At 41.5% G+C, this 21,532-nt stretch overlaps 1 protein-coding gene across 4 annotated transcripts in view; it reads right to left on the bottom strand.

Annotated features, from left to right (window-relative positions):
- The window catches only part of FAM172A (family with sequence similarity 172 member A), a 272,178-nt gene that overhangs the window by 44,815 nt on the left and 205,831 nt on the right, over nucleotides 1–21,532 (bottom strand). Inside the window, exon 11 of one of the 4 annotated variants that reach the window (XR_003922007.2) lies at nucleotides 9,041–9,232. The exons of 2 other annotated variants lie outside the window; for them this stretch is intronic. Coding sequence is in view for 1 of the 2 variants with exons in the window: in XM_030004921.2 (XP_029860781.1) it covers nucleotides 18,805–18,833 (29 nt within the window). In the remaining variant the exon portion in view is untranslated. Of the gene's footprint in view, nucleotides 1–9,040; nucleotides 9,233–17,737; nucleotides 18,834–21,532 lie in introns of those variants that run through there. One more of the 4 variants, XM_030004921.2, reaches the window with a different exon arrangement.

The raw sequence follows: 21,532 nt of genomic DNA, 5'->3' as shown, positions 1-21,532 counted from the left end.
GGCAGACAGCTTTAGGGAAAGAACAAAAAATGGACCACGTGAATGGTTCTGCTATTTTTGTTTCTTTTAAATCACAACCCTCTTCCAGCTGACATCCAACTCACGAGGTCCACAGCCCAACCTGGCCCATGCGGCCAGTGCAGAAAAGTTTTCCAGAACAGGAATAACCAAGGGACGAGGGATGCTGAGACACCTGGATCATGCAATTAAGCAAAAGAGATGTGGTACCTGTGCAGTATTTAATACAACATCCACCACCGAGGTACAGGTCCTGGACCAAAATCCTCTTACAAAGTCACTACACGCATGGACCTGGGTTAACAATACCTCCATGCATGCCACAGACTGAAGCTTTCCAGTGGGGTGCAATGCCCAAAAGCCCTGTGCCACCAACAACCCCACATCCCTCTGGAAAAGCTCTGGGGACCGGACCACCAGACCCAGAACCCTGCTCCTACCTCTCCCACCCAGATGCACCCTGTTGAGTGCTGACCCCATGTGTCTGGTTCTGCTGCCCCAGCGGGGTTCTCCAGTCCAGTTAAGCCTTGACGTTTGTTACTATTGATCACCCACTTCGAGATGTTCCAACAGAACAAGCAGACTAGCTCTGTCAAGAAGCTGCACGTGGCAAGAGAAGAGACAACCTCATCTCAGCTGTGTGTCTAGATGACCCAATCTAACCCAAGGACCTCTTCTCCTACTGCGGGACATTAAGAAAAGTAGTCCATGTTTGCTGTGAAACACCTACAGCAGGCAGTGCTTTTGTCTGCTGGTGCACCTTGAGATCCTGGGATTGACCAGGAAACAAAACTGCCTTTAAATGAGGAATGTTTTGGACTGAGGGCAGACAATTTCACAAGCCAGGCAGAGACCCCTCCTGTAGACAAGGAGCTGGAGGGTGGAGAAGTTCTGCATTGACCATGACCATGACCATGACCATGACTAAAGACTGTCCAACTTCAAGTCTTCAACTACCTTTAGATTAAAAAAACCCCAAACCACAAAGACCAATAAACTAAGAACAGTGGACAGTTATGAATCTAAGTACAAAAAGAAACTGGTGAGTATCAAAGGGATTGGTAACATTGCAAATGGTATTCTTCTACATCTGTACTGTAAACAACTAAGCATCAATTTATAAGCCTAGAAATTGAAATACCTTGTTCTCCACTTGCAGAACAGGCAGTCTCAGCACAAGCTTTTTTATGTACCCTGACAGTATTTCTACACATGCTCGGAAAACTGCTCCAGGCTGGGGAGCATATTTCAGGCCTCCAGCACATGAACTTTGTGCAGATTCAGCTACAGGGGTTTGAAGTGCTCCTGCTTCCTGCTGCTTGTTCTGCCCCTCTGCTGGAACGCCGGCCCCTGAGGTAGAATTAGCAGAAATGAACTTACCCAGCACATTAGCACAAATGCACTTTTTTTGCAGTTTAATGTTGTCATATTGCAGGAATGTGCGTACCCCCGTATAGCCTTTGGCAAAGAGGAGGTTGTCAGCAAAGGGACGGGCAGAGGCTGAGAAAGCTAAATAGCCACCAATCTATCTCCATATCCATTCACGGCCAAGGCTATGAGTTAAGTCAGGCACTTGCCCACTGAAACACATTAATTTTGTATTTCCTATATAGTTTTGCCAACATCAGACAGAAATAGCCCTGGCTCTGCTGCGGGCTGACCACTGGAGACAGAATTGAAAAGCTCTGCAGCTCATGAGCCACGCTCCAAGACCCTGACATGGTTTCTTAATTCCAAGTATTGCCTGAGACAGAGTAAAAAATATTCACACCATTCATTTATTTGCATATTCATCTTGTCTATCACAACAAAGAGACAAATTTAGAATGGTTTTTGTAAGATTTGCCTTCAGTGTCTAGCTGCATAATGTAATTGCTAGTGAGTTACTATTTGCATGAAACAGCCTATTATCCAGTATTATCCAGTGAAGCAGACTGCCCTCATTTCATAATGCGGGCATGCACAGTGCTGTCTGTCTCCTCGTTGCCCATCCAAGTTCAGGACACCCATGGCAGACCTGGGTGAGAAGATCTGCATGCTGACTCCTGCTTGTGCGGTACACCGCGACCGAGCAGTCTGAGCTCAATCTCTGTCTCCAGCTTTGTCTAATGCATTTCTGCCCTCACCACCTTCTGAAAATTCACAAAGTAACAATGAGGATGACTGAAAAATCATGAGATTAAAAAAATAATTTAAGGGTTCTTGCTTCCGAGCCTCGCTGATGTTAGCTGAAAAATTTTCAAGCTCTTTTTCCACACAGCTAGATGGGCAAGAAATTTATATTAAAAAGTGCAAGACAGCAATTGATCACTTCACTGCAGCATCTGTAAATAAAATACAGACCGCCACCAACTCACTATAAAACCATAAATGAGAAGGAAATAGTTGTTAGCATCTGGTATTTGCAATACTGTACATGGTGGAAAGCACTTCTTCACTGTTGGTGTGACAACTTGCTGATGTTCTGAGATGACCCTACGATTTTTATATGCAAACAACAGATACTGCTATCAGTACCTAATACCATCATCCATGATCTTGAAATGGAATTAGATCAAGAGAAAATGAGGTATAACATATAGAAAAAGAATTGTATCTGGAATTTGCAAGCATGGATTTGAGTAATGGCTCTACCAAGCCATGGCAAGTGCCACTTCTAATAAATTAGTGACATTGTTGGTGGACCAATTCCTCTCCCCACCAGATTGAATAATGCCAACTCTTCCATTTGGCTGTGCCAAATGGGTTTTAACCCTCTCCCTGCTGAACTTAGCATGAAAAGACATCTAAATAGGAGTACTTAAAAGGTCTGTGACTCACCCTAAAATATTCTGCAGCTCCATAGCAGAGCAGAGACTGTGCACAGGCCTCCTGCAGCAAGCCAGCCTGCACGCAATCAGCCTTCCAATCAGGGCGTTAAACCCCTTAAATCAGACTGTTTTATTACCTCGGCCTTATTAAAGTGCCTTTAACTGTCTGCTTTTATGTAAGAGACTGACATCTGCCCCTGGGCAAGAACAAAACTCAAAGCAACCCAAACTGTTGCTGTCCTTGCTCGAGTCACCGCGTGCGAAGCTTGTGCTCTGCCACCAAGGCAAATTACTCAGGACGCCCCAAAAAAGCAGACAGAGGTATGTTGAAGACCTGTGTGACCACACAATTTCGATGAAGCTTCAGCAAAGGAGCAGAGAGGGCTGCCCGTGTGAGTCTCAACACAGTCGGTGAATTAATGGTCAAACCCAACAAGGTGCTGAGCACCTCCTAAAAAAGCGCTCAGGATCCTCATGTCGCAGTCATACAAACAGTGATGGAAACTCTGGGTGCTCAGAAGTTTCTGGACTTATTAAATCATACGTGGCTGACTGAAGGATGCATATTTTGAATTAGCAAAGCAACCATACCAAACCCTGTAGGGCCAAAATGCCTTCTCTTATTTAATCTTAAAAAAAAAAAGAAAAGGACTCCCTTCCAGAGTGAATTAAAATGTCACTGTATGTATGTACTGAGTATCACGTCAGCCTATAATGCAAAGAATCAATTATAGATTAAGAAAATCTTAAATGATCTGCAGGCTTCCAGGATTTTTTTGCAGTTATTTATGTTAGGCTTTCATGGGAGGCCTCAAAGACTGAAATAGGAAAAGAACTTTAAACATAAAAACATAACATAAAAAAGGTTATGACACAAACACAGTAAAAAAACCCCAAACAACTTTTTGGCATTAAAGCATATGCTCTGCCCCCTGGAGCTAAAAGTCACATACTGAGAGTGCATGTTCTGTCAAGAATTACTACTTTCAGGCATGGCTGGTGATTTTGGACAGTAGCACTTAAGAAACCTTCAATCTGGCAGTTTTCTCACTGCACATTTACTAAAGCTTCCCCACTGTCCAAACTCCCAGGAGTTTGGGGATCTGACCTCTTGGAAGGGAAAAAACATAAAATAAAAGGTTCCCAGGGTACTGTTTTGATCTGGTCTGTGCATTTTTTCCCCCAGCCATATCATTATTCCCATCTACTCCCTGGAAAACACTGCGAATGCAAGAGCACTTTCCTCCTTTCTTTCCTGGGAACAGAGTGGAAATGAAGCTGGCCACAGCCCACACAATTCTGTTAAAAGTAGTAGTGTTCTCAGCAAAGAATTATTTACAAGCTGTAAGATCAGGAACAAATTGATCAGCACAATTTATTTTACAAATTTCTCTTATTGCAAATCGCTTGCCTGAAGATGTTCTGGAATTAACATGAATAAAAGGCAGACTTCACTTTTTACTATTCCATGTTTAACTGTGCTGTACAAAGGGTTTGTTTATTTATAAGAAATTACATTAGCTAAATGCACATGCCCTGCCCCCCCCCCCCTTTTTTTTTCTGGTTAGCAAATTCACAAAGCAATCCAGATTTCAATCCATTTGCCGTATGTATGTATTCAATGAATTTGTAAACGGATTGTTCATAAATACTTTACTAGAGGCTTATTTGTTATTCCCTGTGTGTGATTGGCCACCTTAGCAATACGATATATTTGCTTTACTCCCTGACTGGGGACACTGTGGACATCAAAAACAATGACAAGGGATAGCATCTTCCTGGTTAACACTTCCTAACAGAACTTCTTTTGCTATTGTATGTCATACTGGGGAGGACACTGTTATCAATAACTGTCAGTCCTCTGTATCCTGCCAAAATCAACAGATAATGTCACCCAACACACCTGCCAGAAATCAAAACTCAAACTTTCACCCACGTATTATCTTTACACATACTAAAAAAAAAATAATCCTATTTTACATTGCTTAAAAAGCTTTGCCCGACTGTATTGTACAGTGTTTATATCTTTAAAAAAGACAGGAAGCGTGTTTTCAAATTTATGAAAACAGCTTAAAAACTACAAACCTGAGAATCTTTGCGTCACCTGGATTTTCAGTCCCTTAGCTTTTACTTTTTCTCTGCCTATTCATATAGTCATGGACAAGCAGGTGTGACAGAGATGTCTACAGGTCCGTGCCCTGGCCCACAGCAAGACCTGCTGCACCTGTGTTATTTCTGGCAAACATCTGTCTAACCAGTCCTTAACCACCTCCTCCAGTGACGGAGAGCCCACAGGCAGTATCCTCCAGCCATACCATTAGAAAGTCTCCCTTAGCGTCTAACCCAAGCTTTTCCTGCTGCGATTTAATTTTATCCCTTTTTGTACTATTTACCAGGCGTACGGAGAGCAGACGGTTCCTTTCTTCTTTGCAACAGTATTTCACACACCCGATGATTTCCACCATGTTCTTTCTTTCAGTCCTCTTTTTTTAGGTTAAGCCTTCTCAGTTTTTTCACCCTTTTCCCAAAGGCCACATTTTCCCAGACTTCTCATCACTTTTGCTGCTTTCCTTTGCAGGTTCTCCAGTTCCTTCTCCTCTCTCATGGGCTCTGCTGCCCATCAGCATACACAGTCTCCCAGCTGAAGCCTCACCAACAGTTTCGCAAGCTATACGCTTATTTAGACATTTCAGTAAAAGGTTTGTCTTTTCTCCGGCGATGCATCATTGTTGACTTATCTTCTGTCTGCTGCTGCAAAGGGTAGCAATTTATTCTCCAGGGGGGAAAAGCGACTATCGCTTCACTCCAGCTCCTGTGATCCGCTCTGTGCCGCCTCTGATAAATTCACCCCTGCACAAGCCACACTCCTCTTCTTCGGGGTCCCACTTCTGCTAGGTCTGGGATCAAAATCTGCCGTCGCTGTGATCCCAGTACTGTGCAGCACGCGGTACCTTTCAGCAGTCGGGAGCAGCAGTGCTTTCATGTCTCGTGGCGGTTGGTGGGAAGAAAGGCTGCCCCTCAAAGAGGGACTGGAGAGCAGCTGCTGCCGGTGTCAAGGCACGAGTAGTACTGGTGCAGCACTGCCTTCCCTTGCTGCTGAGTACATCCAGAAACAGGAAGAAGTCTCTAATTTCTTTCATGAGTAACCACAGAGTTACTTAATTCATTAAGACACAGCCAAACTCTGGTGCCTGTGCCACGTGCTCCAGAAACTAAGTTAACAACTGAGTACGGGGAGCCCAAAGTTTCCATCTGGAGGGCAAAGACACGGCTCTAATCCTGCTGCATTATTGCTGTTCATTGCCTTCTACTATCCTAAGCGATTAGCCAAACCCAAACAGTCCCCAGATAATAATTCTGGAGCAAAGCTGATACTCACGTGGCAGAAAATCTGCACAAAACCTCCCTGTAACTGGAACGCATTGAGGAAATAAGAAGGCATGAAGATTTCTAGTCCTAAATGGGTTTTGCAGACCTGCCTCAGCAGTCTTTTCCTCCCAGCTCTGACAACTGGACCAGAAGAGAGAATCTGATCCCACTTCTTTTTCGTGAAGGAAAAGATGTAGAAAAATATCCTGTTGCTTCAGAATAATCATGTCCTGTTTTGCTAGAGATGAAGTTTTCTATCAGTTCAGGAAATGCAGCCGGTGCCATGGTGATCTACACAACAAATACTTGAAATTTTATTTTTTTTTTCCTTCTTCTATGAATCAAAGCAAGGAGACACGGATGGTTAGAGTAGGTCAGAAAAGGTGTTCCATGTTGGGTATTTAGGCAAAACGCAGTCCACGTGAAACCTTAGAAAACATTATTTGCAACTAACAGATGGGGTTATCTTTGTGCCCGCAGAACCTCCCTCGTACATGCCCCGTGGGAAATGCAGGACACAGGCAGAAGTCACCCGGCTGTGCATGACAGCTGCCAGGCTGCGAAGGGCCACCAGAACATGAGATGACTTGTACAACGAGAGGCTGAAACTCCAAAGGGTTTGCAAGACACCCGAAGGGGTCAGAGTCAGCCTCAGTTTCTTTATGCATACCCCTTTCCTGGAGAAAACTGTGGAGCCTGAGGTGAAGACCAAATCACTAACACATTCAGAAGCTAACGAGCTATTTCTCCTTCCTGCCCAGACCTCGAGGGTCCACTCACCACCACGCTCAGAATCAGCTAAGTGAGTCTGCCACCTCTCTGATGCTCAAAAGCTAGCAGCCTGCCCAGTTTCCTCTCCGCACACTATAACCTTGCCATGGACAAATATGTGTATGGTAAACCTTACAGCTATTGCCTGCAAGAAAAGGAGATCAACTCCGACCTTGTACATAACCGCAACAGGTCATGCATCGGTGAGGTTCTTGCGTGTGCGAGTGTTTTGTTATCTATTGTTGTTCTTGTGCAAGTAGTGTTTTCTTTAGTGTTATTGCTTTACTAACTCTAGTCATTATGGCTGTATTAATCTTAGTTAATAAAATAAGTATCTGAATTAAGCAAGGGCTCATCTATTTCCCTGGCATAAGTACACCCCTGCTAATCCATCAGCTGTCACAGCATACCACCGTGAGTTTTGGTGGGAAGCGAGTGGGCAAAAAGCATTGAAGGTCCTGAGGCCTGGTGGTCCAGCTCCACGATGCCCTCTGAGATACCGTGGAGCACACGGGCAGCACGAGGCTGCCCTGCAACACCCATGCTAATGCTGCTCGTAATGATAATTCATTACGGCTGCTTCTCTGAGCAGACTGTCGGAGAGGAATGATGCTCATTAGAGGCACTGGTGACAAAAACAGTGGGACACAGAAAGAGTAAAATAGATGTACTTTTTACAGAGTGGAAAGTCCAGAGGCAACTTGGTACCTCCAAGCAGCAAGTATGTAAGAGTAGCAAATATACAAGATGAGTAGATCAAGGCTTCCTTTATATAAACACCATGGATCAGCACGGGTCAGGAAAATCTAAAATACACCAAAAGCCCATTGGCTTCCAATTCTAAAAGTTTTGAAGTTCATGGAAATGCAAATTTCCTGGCAAACTCTAGAAAGTGTACAAATCAAAACACATGGGAAACTACGATACACAGGTTCTGCAGAGAGCCAGTTTTTGTGCCTAAGATTTTTGGTTCTTGCCTAATACGTATATGTAAAATCTGAAAATAAAATTCGTCCCATTTATCCCACCTAGAGACAGGTGTCTCATATCGACATGGTGCATCTGCCAAACAAGATTACAAAACTTTCTGGAAGATGCTACTCACAGAGAAAGGGAGCATGCATGCTTTATTACAAGTAAACAATTGGAACAAAGTTAATCCAAAATAGTTAAAAAATATCAGATCCGTGACCATAGCAGTCCAACCCACACTAGGTCTCCCCTTCCTACGTAAGAGGAATCTGAGATGAGGCAGTTGCATGACAGGGCAATGCTGCCTGAAACTGATAAACCGATGCTCCCTGCTCATAGCTCATTTTTAATTTTTAAGAAAGAAATCAATGAGTGCAGATAAAACACAGAGGGCTGTAATCCCCTGGAGTGATCTTGTCACAACATGTGTTACTGCAGTTCTACACTTTTACCTTTGCACTTTGTTGTATGTAACAGAGCAACATAATTAACCACTGGTAGGTAGTGTTTACGTTAGTTCTCAAAAGGTTAAGAAGCTGATTATAGCTAAAATCAGCTTTGCCTGGGGCTTTAGTGGCTCTGTGTAATCAAATTAGACAAGCAGGGCACAGTGTCACCTAACACAAACCAGTGGCACTTTCTTCTCTCTTTTGACCTTTTTCATTAGATGAGCAAGCCAGGTTTTAGCTTATTCCAAACATTTTGAACAGATTAGTTCCCAATAAACTCTGAGCGATAAGCCAGGCGTTCGTCCACATCATTTCCATGAGCGACTCAGTGAGACTGCACTCAAGAGGTTCTTCAGGAATAGCGTCAACTTTGCTTTCCTCTGAAATAACCTCCTGATTTAATTAATTTTTCTTTTTCTTTGGGGGGTGGGGTGGGTGGAAAAGGTTTCAGAAGGTGAATGGCAATGACTTCAAATCCCAAAATATCTTTAGCCGCTGTCTTTGTCTTGGACGTTTTATCGTTTTGACTCTGGTGCTGCAGAACAGTCCCTCCAATCCAGCAGCAAACAGATAACTTCATAAACACGGCGGATAACGCATTAGCATTTCTAAGAAACCACGGGTAACCCGCTCGGCAGAGTTGTGGCTCACCCTCTCTACGCAGCCGCACCACTCTTTGAAGTCAAGCAAGGTGAACGGTATAATGGAGGTGTTTAAGGAGGTTTAATAATGTAGAGAGAGGAGCAAGCCAGCCCCACATCAGAAGAACGCTTTCCGCACGGCCGTACCATAACTAAATTTAAATGCAGGCTGCAGCGCCGGTGGCTTCCATAATCTTGGTATCTTTGAACATAAAGGGAACAAAAGATTAAACAGGCAAAGAATATACAAAGCAAAGTAATGGCAAACTTAGATAAAAACCTGCAAGTTAAGGAACGCACTATGCCTTCCTGAATTTTCTGCACTAATGTAAAAAACAGTAGCTAACTACATTTGTTGAATCTTTACATATTTGATCCTTAACTTCAACTCCAGCTCTGCCTGCGTACGTACTGCAGCTAACTTACAGAGCCTTTATGTCATGAAAACAAGCAAGCATATGAAACAATAGCTACTGCAGATGATTTGTGCTTTTTTATTTACAGCCAATAAAATCAAAACTTGTTATTTTAATTGATTAAGTAATAAATAAAGTTACAGAAGTCAAGTCTCTGTACTTGCACAGTCTGATGATTCCTGCTAATCCAGCAGTACTTAACAAATTCACATGTGGTTAGCCTGCCTTGCCATAGCTGTAGATCACATTTCTATGCTGCAAGCTGTGCAAAAAAATCAATATGCCAAGTTTAACATAAGGACAGGAAACACGATGTCCTCCTATATTTTCAATGAACTTCAAATGACTGTGCTGTTTCTAGTCTGCACAGTTTATTTCAGAGAAATGCATTCTTTAAGAAGAAAAAAGAACTATCACGCAGTGAAATACATAAATGCATTGGTGGAGTCATACCTGACCCTGTAATAACAATTTATTTCAAATAATCTGACATTTTGATTGCATCATTAACCAGTCAGAAAGCTCCCCTCTCCCCCTTTACTTTAAAGCAGAGGCATGTTCTTCAGACAGAACATACACTAGCCATACATATTTTAGATTTAATGGTAAGTTCCTGTATGCTTTTTTCATACGTCAACTCTTTAGAAGACAATACTCCTTTTTTTCCAACTGACCGCCCTACACTGTAATTCATTTATTTACACCTAGTGGCAACCACCGTCCATGCAAAACAGCCTGTTAACTGCCTCCATGTTTCTCTGCTGCAGATCTGCCATACGATAGCTGCAGAAGAACACTGTTTGTGCAGGGAGGGTGAGGATGAGACACCCCCCCGCGATGGGGCAGGGGCATCCATGGCCAGCAGGTCAGCACCGTGCTGCACGGGGAGAAGCCGCCAGTGGCCCCACTGCTGCCAACCTCCTTCTGTGTACAGGGGAAAAATAAAGGGGGGAAAAAAAAAAAAAGATTGGCTTTAAACGCTCGCAAAGGCATTTTCAAAATGTAAAACTACGCGGGGAAGCAGAGAAATTCTCCTTAACATATGATCGGCTTTTTCAGTGGTAATTTCTCTTCATTGCAATGAGCGGCTGTAAATGGATTAATGGCATTTAGCTCTAGAGAGAATGTCGTTGATCTGTACTGAACATATAAACTGTTATATAAAACACACTCAAAGACCCACACTTGTTCCTAACTTTCTATTAATGTGTCATTTGCAAGACAAATTTTATTCAGAGATTAATGTACCATTTTAAAAACCGTAGGCATAAAACTCCCAATCAGAAAATAACAATGTAACAATTTTAAGTGTTGAACAATATTAATACTGCAATAAATTATGATTTCAGTACATTTTAGCGTTCTTATATCGGTTCAGAGCATGTCGCACAGCCCTACACTACTACAAATGAGTTGTTTCAGGGACTCCCAAAATATCAAAGATGCAAAGTTTGCTTCCACAGTCTCTCCTGCTAATGCAAAAGAATCAATAGTATTGCAGCAATAAATGATAATCATTGCCCAATACTGACACACCCTTCTGAGGTGCATCAGAGGATGCGGACTGTCACTACAGAACAAGGATGGGAACTGATTTAATGGTATGTGCCATATACATGAAGATATCCTGGAGTCCCAAAGCACCTCTGCTTGTGCCAAGCTATAGGTAACATCTGGACATAAATAATGGTCTAAACAGCTTGCTCACCTCATTCAGGGGCTTTTACGCAGCGGTAACGCTCAGTCAGGAAACTTCCCCAAAGCAGACGGCTTCGTTAGAGTTAGACAAATGAGACTGTGCATATGTAAATCACCATTGAGTTTGTACTAAATCTTTAATATCTTAATGCTTCCATTTGCTTTTTTTCCCCGACTTTGACATCCCTTCAGTATGAACAGCTATATTTAATTTACAAGGTTTTTTTGGTGTGGTTTTTTTTTTTTTCCTCCCCAAAATCAGAAGGCAGGAAGTAGATGGGTGTAACTTAAAGAGGCAGCTGAGATGAGTTGCTGGCAGGGTGAAGTGGTAGGTTTTAGTAATAGCTGGAAGCCGTAAGTGGTTCTAAGCTTTGAAGTCAGTGCAGCTTTGATGTGCTACTCCCATAGTTAATCGCAAGATAGTCTTGAAAGAAAAAGATTTCCCAAATACCATCCAAGTGTCGTTGCTTGTGAAATCCTTGTATGATTTTTTTTTTTCCCCTGTTGAACTTTAAATCTAACATTGGGCTGCTCTCACTCCCTCTCGGTTGCTCTTACTCTCTTTTAAAGTGTTCTAATTGGTTAAAAGGATAATTAAACCCGTGCCCAGTTTGGTGCGGGGAAGTAGCTTGCTGCGTGTTACTTTGCTTTGCTGAATCGATTTAGAATGTTTTCCTCCCCAGATCTGTGCTGCTCAGACACCGGGAAGGACCACAGGGTGGGATGCTGAAGCAGCAGAGAGCAGAATCCAGAGAGCATCCCTGCCAGCGTACCCGGAGGGGTTCACTCACCTTCCCCCTCCGTGGGAATGTCCATGGCCCTCCCGAGGCAAAGCATCCACGGAGGGGAAGAGAAGGAAACCTTCCTCTCTGCTCTGCCCATTGCTTTGGGATGGGCACCATCAAGGAGAAGCGACTGCCTGATGCCTGGGAAAAAGGCAACGTGTTTCAACACTTCGCTATCAAAATCCACCCATGTATGTTGGGATTGATGGGAGACATGCAACACCAGGTCTGAGGGGGGAAAAAACCCCAAAACTATTAGGAACAGGAGAGTTTCCTTGACAGGTGTTTGTCTCCCATACCGAAACACCATGGAGGAATATCTACTGATTTTTCCCACAATATAAATTGTCCTTGAGTTGCACACTTAACCAATAAGAGCTTTCACATTTACTGAAAATATAAACAAAACTATCCTTGGACAGTTAGGTTTAAGAAGGCAACTCATAAAAGCCTGATATTTAGTATCTTTTGAAAACGATTGTACAATGCCCAATTTATTTTAATAGCTAGGTTTTAAACCTAAGCCAAATCTACATGTCAAATGTCATCTACAAACCACATGCTGCAGCATAGCAAAACAACGATTTCTGATGAATCCGAAGCTAGCTGGGCACGAGCATTAAAGCGGTTTGAACCACAATCTTTATTCCACATCAAAATGCTGTTTACCTGGGCACAGTTATATCTGAACGGAAAAAGGAGACGCCAATCACAAAGACCCATGCCTGTCTAAATACACAGAAATAAAGAAAATGGCATGTGACCGGTAAATTACGGGAGAGCAACACGTCAAGGTTAGAGGTCACTGAAGATTTCAACAAATCTCAGAAGATATGGCAACAGATTAAGCAAGGGGATAGACTGCCCTCCAACCTTAACCTGTTAAGACCTTTGAAGTCTTGTGGTGACCTCTATCCTGCTCTTTCATATTAGTTGTTAGTTACACTAATTACAGCCTAATAGTCCACCAGAGCCAGATGCTTTTTCTGCAGCCATCCAGAGAAGGAGTATGTGTGAAATGGCCAAATCCTGCCCTGCACATTGCAGGCACTCACCCTTGTAAGCAGTGTCCTGTGCCCTCTTGTACAGGTACAACCTGCAAGATGTTAATTACGTTCTGCACCTTCAAGAAGCTGGTGCAGTCTTCACCGAGGTAAGCCACAAGCTAAATAGGCCAAAGCCCAAGCTCAGGTTTGTCTAAGTGGGGTCTGACAACAATGCTGAAACAAATTTAGTTCCAAAAACTGTTTTAATGTGCACTGGCATGCATAATGACAACCAAAGTGAGGATGTAAAGTGCAACCCCTCATAAATACTGCATACCCAGCACTGAAATCAAAGGAGTAACTTGCTGTTGCTGCCAGTGCACTCGAGTGAGGGAGTGTGGGATTAGATGTGGAGTCTATTTGCATTGATTTTGCATCAATATCCATATTAATGCTAACACAATATTGTATCATATTTGGGGACACCACTCAGCTCACAGAGTCTCTCTGGCGGATGAAATATCCCTTGTAAAGCTTCAGTAAATCATTTAGTAGCATTAAACAAAGTCAGGCACTAAATTAGAGAAAAAGTTTAGAAAAAGAGATGTAGCGCAGAAAAATCATACTGGAATTAACACAATGTATAACAAAAGAGCCTGTGGATGTAAAGAATAACTATTCAAAATCAATTTCTATTTCCTCATTTATATGAGGGATATTTTTTACATGGTTGATAAAAGCTTTGGGTAATGACATACCAATCCACCTGTGACTGCTGGTACCTCTGTTACCAAGATAAAATTATTTATCTGTGGGTGCAAACTACAAGCTGTGAATACACTGCTAAAAACATACAAATAAAAATGTAGTCCGGTGAAGACCCAAATGAGCAGAAACAAGGACTTCCCTGCATTGATGAGTAGCAGAGCTCTCAGAAAGCAAAATGAGACCATCTGACAGCAAGTGATATAAATACTCATACCATCATTTCATCTAGAATTTCTAAACTTTTAATAAAACATAAGCTTTATGACCCACATGCACAAAACAACAGAAAAGATCCTCACTTCTCTACTGAGCCCTGAGCTACTCTGGAACAAAGATACAAGGATGTGGGGAGATACGGGAACTGATCTTCCCAAGCTTACGTGCGGGTACCTTCTACTGACATCATACAACACGATGGATTCCACAGTGGCATCTGCTTCCCAGTCCAACCAGGTTTCCCAGAGGCTGGGTATACCAGTATTAATGCACAAATTGCATCTAATCTCCTTGTTTAAGGCTTCTTCTTGCTGGGTTGGCTCAATGAGAGCAACCCATGGCATTCGGCTGGTGGGAAAGCCCACTGCAGTTTGGTGCCATCTCCTCTGGATGTTTGTGGTTTCTTTTCACTTTGTCCTTACCCAGAGGCAACAAATATGAAAACCAATCTCTTGGTTCTTCTGTCTGTCACTGACTTTTCCTCTCCTTAGCATACAAAAAATCTTACTGTTAGCTTGAGTGAACATCTTGTCTTGCCTTTCTGCCTGTGAGGCTATTCCATCCCGCGATCTACTTCAAAAAATGCATGACATTTACAAGGTATTGGTAAAAATAATCAATTAGCACAGACTAGCTGATTAAAGTAATGGAGACTAGCAATCCCTTGAGTCCTGATGCCACAGTGTGCAAGCAATGAATGCCGTTTCTTGAAAAAAGTAAGCAGGAATCACTCTTTTTTAGGATGGATGAGGAAAGGAGAGCTTTCACCTCTATGATAGTGCAGTGGTTAGGCCACCGACATTAGAAGCAACAACCGACTTCAGTTCCCATTTCAGTGAAAGGGGTCTCAGGCCAACATCTCACAGGAAGGTGATGAAATTGCCAGCCAACAGCTCACGGTCCCTCTCCTGCTCTTTGAGTTCCCCGTCCCCTAAGGTTGCACTCCTTCCTCTGCATGGGCAGACAGATCTTTATGGGAAGCTGATGCTTTCCTGGAGGACAGGAGATGTATGCTTCAAGAACAATGGAGAGAACTATGTCAGACAAAGCATGACACAAATGTTTAATAAGTTTCATCCAGGGCTATTAAAAGAAGGAAAAAAACCCACTCTTAAAAAGTGTCAGTTCACACTCAGCATTTGGTTTAAAATAGTGGTCTGCAGGGACAAAAGGACTGACGTGAGACCCACCAAAACCACTGGGAATCTTTAGTGGCAGCTGAATCAGGTCCCCAGCCGCCAAAAGAAATTTGCAAGATTCATAAGCTGTGCTGAATTTGCAAGCTGTACCTAATGTACAAGTCTAAGTTCTGCAATCAGTAGCAGGAAACTGTCAAAATCATAAATGTCCGGAGCACTCCTGAAACAAAAAAAATCCTGTCTTGCAGCTCTGACACACATTATTATCAGTGTCCAGCATAGTACTGCTTTAGGAAATCTTCAACCATCATCTTACGTGTGTTTGATTTTATGGGCTTTTATGGGAAAATTTTTGTGCTGAAAAGGGAATAGATTTGAGTGAATGGAGCAAGTTGCATAAGCAGATGTCTAGACCTCTGCCCCCAAATTACCCAAATAACAAACATTTTAATGTGACTACTCAGGGTAATGACGAGTCCTTGAAGTTCAATTACCCTAGAACTGCAAAGTGACACCCGCTCCCGGGGCACAAGTGTTTTGAGGTTTTGTTTATGTTCCCTATATGTGCAGCTGCATATGGAAAACTCCAGTCGGAGCAGCCACAGCATGCACACCTTCTGGCAGGGCTGGGATGCTCCCTTTCACACCAAGCACAAGTGTTCACATACACAGGAGAAACCCTTCCAGCTTAACACTCAGCTCAGTGTATAGTTTAAACTCTGACGTAATAGCACCAATCATTGGGAGGCAAAGATGGAAACAAAATATGACCTGTCTTGCCTAGCAAGGCAAAGTCAGGGCTAAGGTCTGCCCTCACGCACGTGTGTAAACTGTCTGCGGGGCTCAGGATCCCATGGGGATCCTCATGGGAGTATCTAAGAGTCAAGAATTGGCCTTCAGATTTAAAATATATGTGGGATTTATTTATATGCAATAAAATCATATGTATGCATGTTACATATTATAACATGTACCATTTCAAATGATATATTAACATAAAAGTCTCAAATAAGTGATAAGAACTTTTACACACAATGCCTCATTTGCATAAAGATTAAACTCACAAAAAGACAACACTTGTCCTTAAAAGTAGTGATGGGCACTTAACAGTGTTGTTCAAAAGTACATGACACTTGCCTTCGAACTGACTACTGTATTCACAGCAGCAACAACGAACACCATCTAAACCAGTTTACTCTATTGACCATGCCGATTATTTCTCTCTTAAGCTGCTGCAGGTATGTCTCATAAACCTACCTAAAATAAAAGGATTAATATGGGGGGGAAATGTTCTATTCCCTTCTTTGACATAAAAAATGGAATATAGTTTTAAAGATATTACTTATTGAATGTGGCTCACTATATTAGAGTATTCATTGGAATACATAAATATTCATAATATTGATATATATATATTATCAACAATTATCACATAGAGCATGGTTTTCATGTCATAATGTAAGAATATATTATGTCTGCTTAAATTAGCCTTGTCCTTAACACTATTTGTTAAGTAATCAGCATCTGAACATTAGCAGTTGTTTGCTTTTGATTTTAATAAATAGATAACAATCACAATGCATTTAAAGCAAGTCACTTAACTGTCCCTGTACATTAACATGACGAGATCAGTTGCTGACACTGGTTAGCAGAAAATGACAAGTCCTTTCCACAGAAAATTGGGCCTTCCAAATATAGGCATGTTCCTTGATAGGAGAAAGTTTAAAGTGCAAATATACTGTGAAAAGGGCCTCTAAAAATGGCATCGCAGAGCTCCATGTTTCTCATCTTTTGGTTATCTCACAGGTTGGGAAACTAATCTTCTCGGCTGAGAGCTAGCTGGAGCAGCCAGAAAACTGTTAAATTAGCAACTTGAGGGCAGGGTGCTAAGAAGGCAAATATGATATAAATTTAACCTCCATGTGTTGCAAATAAATTTAATTTATGTGGCAAAGAAAAAGAAAAGGAATGTTAAAATGAATTCTATGCCACTGCTAGCAGTTTTTCCAACTCTTGTTTGTGTCCAACAACAGCCATGAGCAGGAATTTGATATAATTGGCATTACTGACAGCCATTAAGATAATTTGTATGCCCGAAGTATTAAAGTGTCTGTTTATTACCTAGAGTGATTCAAGTGCATAAAAGTGGTGAGGATGTGATGCTCTATTCTAAAAACACTGTTACTTGTTCCAACCATACTGATAAAGCTGAGCTTGGGTCTTCAGTGCATGTAAGCTAGCGTGCTAAAAAAGCCCAGGAGGAGATGGTGGTGGGGAATTTTGTGACAGGCAACCTTGGCAAACCAGAGAATGGGGTAAATTTCTCCCTAAGCACACCTCTGCAATGGTTGAGAGCTTCACCACCCTGGAAGGCATCAGCTCTGGAGATGGATATTGGTGGTCACAAACATAAAAAGTTTCTAAAAACTACGAACAATGATCTTCTAACATGAAAAGGTATAATGCTTTCCATGACTTTACCATTTCAGGCAGTGTTGGGATGGATGAAGACAAATGGGTGGCTGCCTGGGGCCCGTGAACCTGGCCTGATGACATTGACATTGGGTGGGATTGAACAGAGAGAAGCTTCAGACGGCAACACACACACTTGGTGCTTCAAAAGGGTATTTTCTTCAAGGTAAGGAAAAGATTAGCAAATTTAATCAAGATGACATATTTAAACATAAAGGAATGAATGGTATTTTTAAAAAGTTTATTGGATGACAAAAAAACCTAAGACCAGGTTAGCCCTCCTCGTTCAGCAAAAAAGTGGAATCAGTCAAGGAATACAGAAAAAGGTGGAAAGAGCTTGTTATCAGCATAAAAAGATTATAAGGAAAGCTAAAGTTATCTGAGGAAAAACAATCCATGGCTGTTAAACTTAGCACAATGAAGAACTTCGTTTTATATACAAACAACAAATGCAATCCATAGCAAACATATGTCGATTTTCAGATGGAGAGAGTGAAACTGTAAATAACAATGCAGAAGAAAGTACGAAATTGTTCAATATATGTTTCTGTACTCTATTTGGAAAAAAAATGGCAAAGCGTTTGATGAAGCACATTCTTTTTGCTGCTCATCAATATCTTCTCAGGGGTAAATATTTCCAAATCAGCAGGCTTGCCGAGTTTGTATTCAAAAGTCATAAACCAGCTAACTGGCTACTGATGTTCATATTAAATAACACTTAAAATAGCAGAGAAGTTACAGAAGATGGGAAAAATCCTAATCCAAAATTTCAGACAAGAATATTTGCACAGTTAGCCTGACATAAATCTCAACAAAAATAATGGAAAAATGGATATGTAGGTCCATAAATTCCTACCCGAGGTACTGTGGTCATGAAGAATAAGTTCTCATTTTTTTTGCTGGAACTTTTTACACGTCTGTCTTCCTCTGTTGCTCTTCTTCCCAGGCGATCTACTCTCCTTTAGGAAAACAATCCCAGTTCATTCAAAGTTTCATTGCAAGTCTTCTGCTGTAGAATAATCATTCTCAGTGCTTACCACTCTGTCCAGCTGGCTGATGTATTTTTGGGGGTACCTGTTGCTTACTCAGCTATTCCTGAAGTTGTATGCAGGCACCAAGGAAGATATAGGTAAATAAAACTAGAAGTTTGGAAGACACTGCCCAGTGAGGACATGTCGTCACACAACAAATAGGAAAGAACCAATGAGATGAGCACCTTCCAGGAAGTGATGTAGGAACATTTGTTCTTGCCTTGGGCTGGGGGAGGAAGCTGATGCATGCTACAAAATCCCTTTCAGACCCACAATGCTGTGATATTGGAGCCTATTAATGAAGAATTAAGGTACAAAAATGTAATTAATTAAAGCCAATGTAACTTACTGGAAAATAAGTCCTAAACAAATAAACTCAGTTTCACTCTTTGATGAATTAGCATGTTTAGCTGGTAAGGATTTATATGCACATAGAGTATACTCAATTTTTTGTCAGGCATTTGATTTATTTCTCCAGAACATCCTGAGCAGCAGGACTAATTATGCCAACTTTGCTAAACGTTTTTAGACAGTCCTTTGTCTCCCTTTTCTCTCCAGCAACTACTTTTTGCTCTTCCCAGGTTTCCCATGAAAATTCTGGAAGAAAGACCCTCTATAGTGTCATTACACTGAAGCCACTTACCTGCTACTGTTGGCTGGCAATGACTGGTGCTTTGCTAGCTGTTTGTTACCACGCACCATGTCTAGCACCTTAGTTACTCCTCCTTGTCTTTCAAGAGAGACATTAAAAAGTCTTCATTTTACTAGGAAGATACATTCCTCATTTCTTCTTCTGCACTGTAAACTATTATCACAAAACTTGGTGGAACTTAATTACACCTAAATCTTCAAATTAGGCAGAAATTGATCAATGTTTCATAAATTCACGAGGGGACAAACGGCACAACTTTAGAATTCTTGTTTACTCATGAAAACAGGTTAAAAGTCAATATTATTCAATATTTCTAAGAACTTGCAGACTAAGTAATCTGCAAATGTAGTTATCGTGGAGAAACTACTATTGAATAGAGATGTTACTGCTGGAGTGTCCTACGGCTATTTGACAACACACGAAGTAATTACAAATTCACTGGTGGTAAAGCTTCTGTAAATGTGGAGATGGGCAGGATGGTTATCAACAATAAAGACAACTGCCTTTTTTTTTACTGTTAATCTATTTTTTTTTTTTTTTTAAATAAAAGCTACCTGCAATGTTTCATAACACTACTTTAGAACCAAGATGAAGAGCAGCAGCTCTAGAAGGGGTATTGCTGGACAAGCTCCTCCTAAACTGACTCTCTATAGTATGGTGACAAAAGGGTCAAATGTGACCATTGGCTAATGAAACAGAAGAAAATCAGGTAGTGAAGATTTGAAGTCTGTGTATCCCACCTGTAAGATGCAGATGGGTCTGTTTCAAAGAAAAGATGTTGAAAGACTGGAGATGCCACAGTATAAAAGCATTTGAAACCTGGAGAAATTAACTTGCAGGGAGACTTAAAGAACTCAATCTATTCCATTTATCAAAAGAAAATTGAGTGTTGACTTGATTCTAGCATCTAATTCACATGGAGAAAAAGCAAATGTACTAAACGGTTCTTTACCTTAGTAGAAAAAGGCACAGCAAGAACTAATGGCTGGAACTTGAAACCAAAGTAAACCAGAAATGAGCTACTCCTCTTAATAGTTTGACACATTACAAAGGGAAGGAAGCAATGGATTCCACATCTCTTGAATCCTTCCAGCCAAGGCTAGATGCCTTAATGGAAGACATATTTTAAGCAAATGCAAGTTTTAAATTTCAGCATAACAGCATCTGGTCAAAAGTTAAAGACCTATACATAAAAGTGGAGAATAAGTGATCTAAATGTCCTTCCTGGCCTAAACTATATACATCTTTGAAAAAACGATCAAAAGTTTTAAACTGAAAGTGCACCTTTTGAAAAATTCTACCAAATCCAAATTCAAATCCAAATCCAAATCCAAATCCAAATCTAAATCCAAATCCAAATTTGGATTCTAATAGAAAATGCAAGCTGAAATGTAAATGATCTTGTGGCTGTTATGTCAATGCAAATAAAAATTGTGCTATTGAATTTTGGATTACATCTCTCAGGCAATACCTTCTTACAGGTGCTGAGCTCTAGCAGAAATATAGTTTTTACAATTACACTGATGTACCAGATCCCACCTCTACAGATGTTCTGGCTTCATAGAGCTATTGAGGATGAAACACAGAAAATACTTTTTAAAATTACTAACATTAATGTGGATGTAACTTGGAACACAAAGACTAACGTTCAAGCTCAGTCCCACAACACTTAATGAAAACTATCGAGACGCATGTAAAGAACTTCACTATTGCTGGACTGGAGCCTGTAGGTATTTCAGAGGAGATTAAATGAGAGAGGACTATGGCCTTCTCTTCCACCTTATGGAAGACACATTTCAACCGTGCTTTAACCCACCAGTTAAGCAGTAAGGAGCAAGGTGTACTATCTGATGTAACGTTGCCTATGTGCACTGAGAGGCTGTGAAGGCATTGGGTGTGAAAAGGTGGTGATGAGCCACCATGTAAGGAAAGCTTTTGCTGTCATCACAAAAAGCAAGAGGAGGTGGATAAACACCTACTTCTGCTAGGGCATATTCTGACATGCCCTGGGGAAAAAAGCAAATTTGAGTCCCACGCTCACAGAATCATAGACTCATAGGATCATGGAATCATTTAGGTTGGAAAAGACCTTTAAGATCATCAAGTCCAACCGTTAACCCAGCACTGCTAAGTCCACCACTAAACCATGTCCCTAAGCGCCACGTCTACACGTCTTTTAAATACCTCCAGGGATGGTGACTCCACCACTTCCCTGGGCAGCCTGCTCCAGTGCTTGACAACCCTTCCAGTGAAGAAATTTTTCCTAATTTGCCATCTAAACCTCCCCTGGCACAACTTGAGGCTGTTTCCTCTCATTCTATCCCTTGTTACTTGGGAGA

Source organism: Aquila chrysaetos, chromosome Z (assembly GCF_900496995.4).
Source record: "Aquila chrysaetos chrysaetos chromosome Z, bAquChr1.4, whole genome shotgun sequence".
Classification (NCBI taxonomy): Eukaryota; Metazoa; Chordata; class Aves; order Accipitriformes; family Accipitridae; genus Aquila; species Aquila chrysaetos.
Note: the sequence above shows the minus strand (reverse complement) of the source record. Positions and strands in the feature narration are given on the sequence as shown.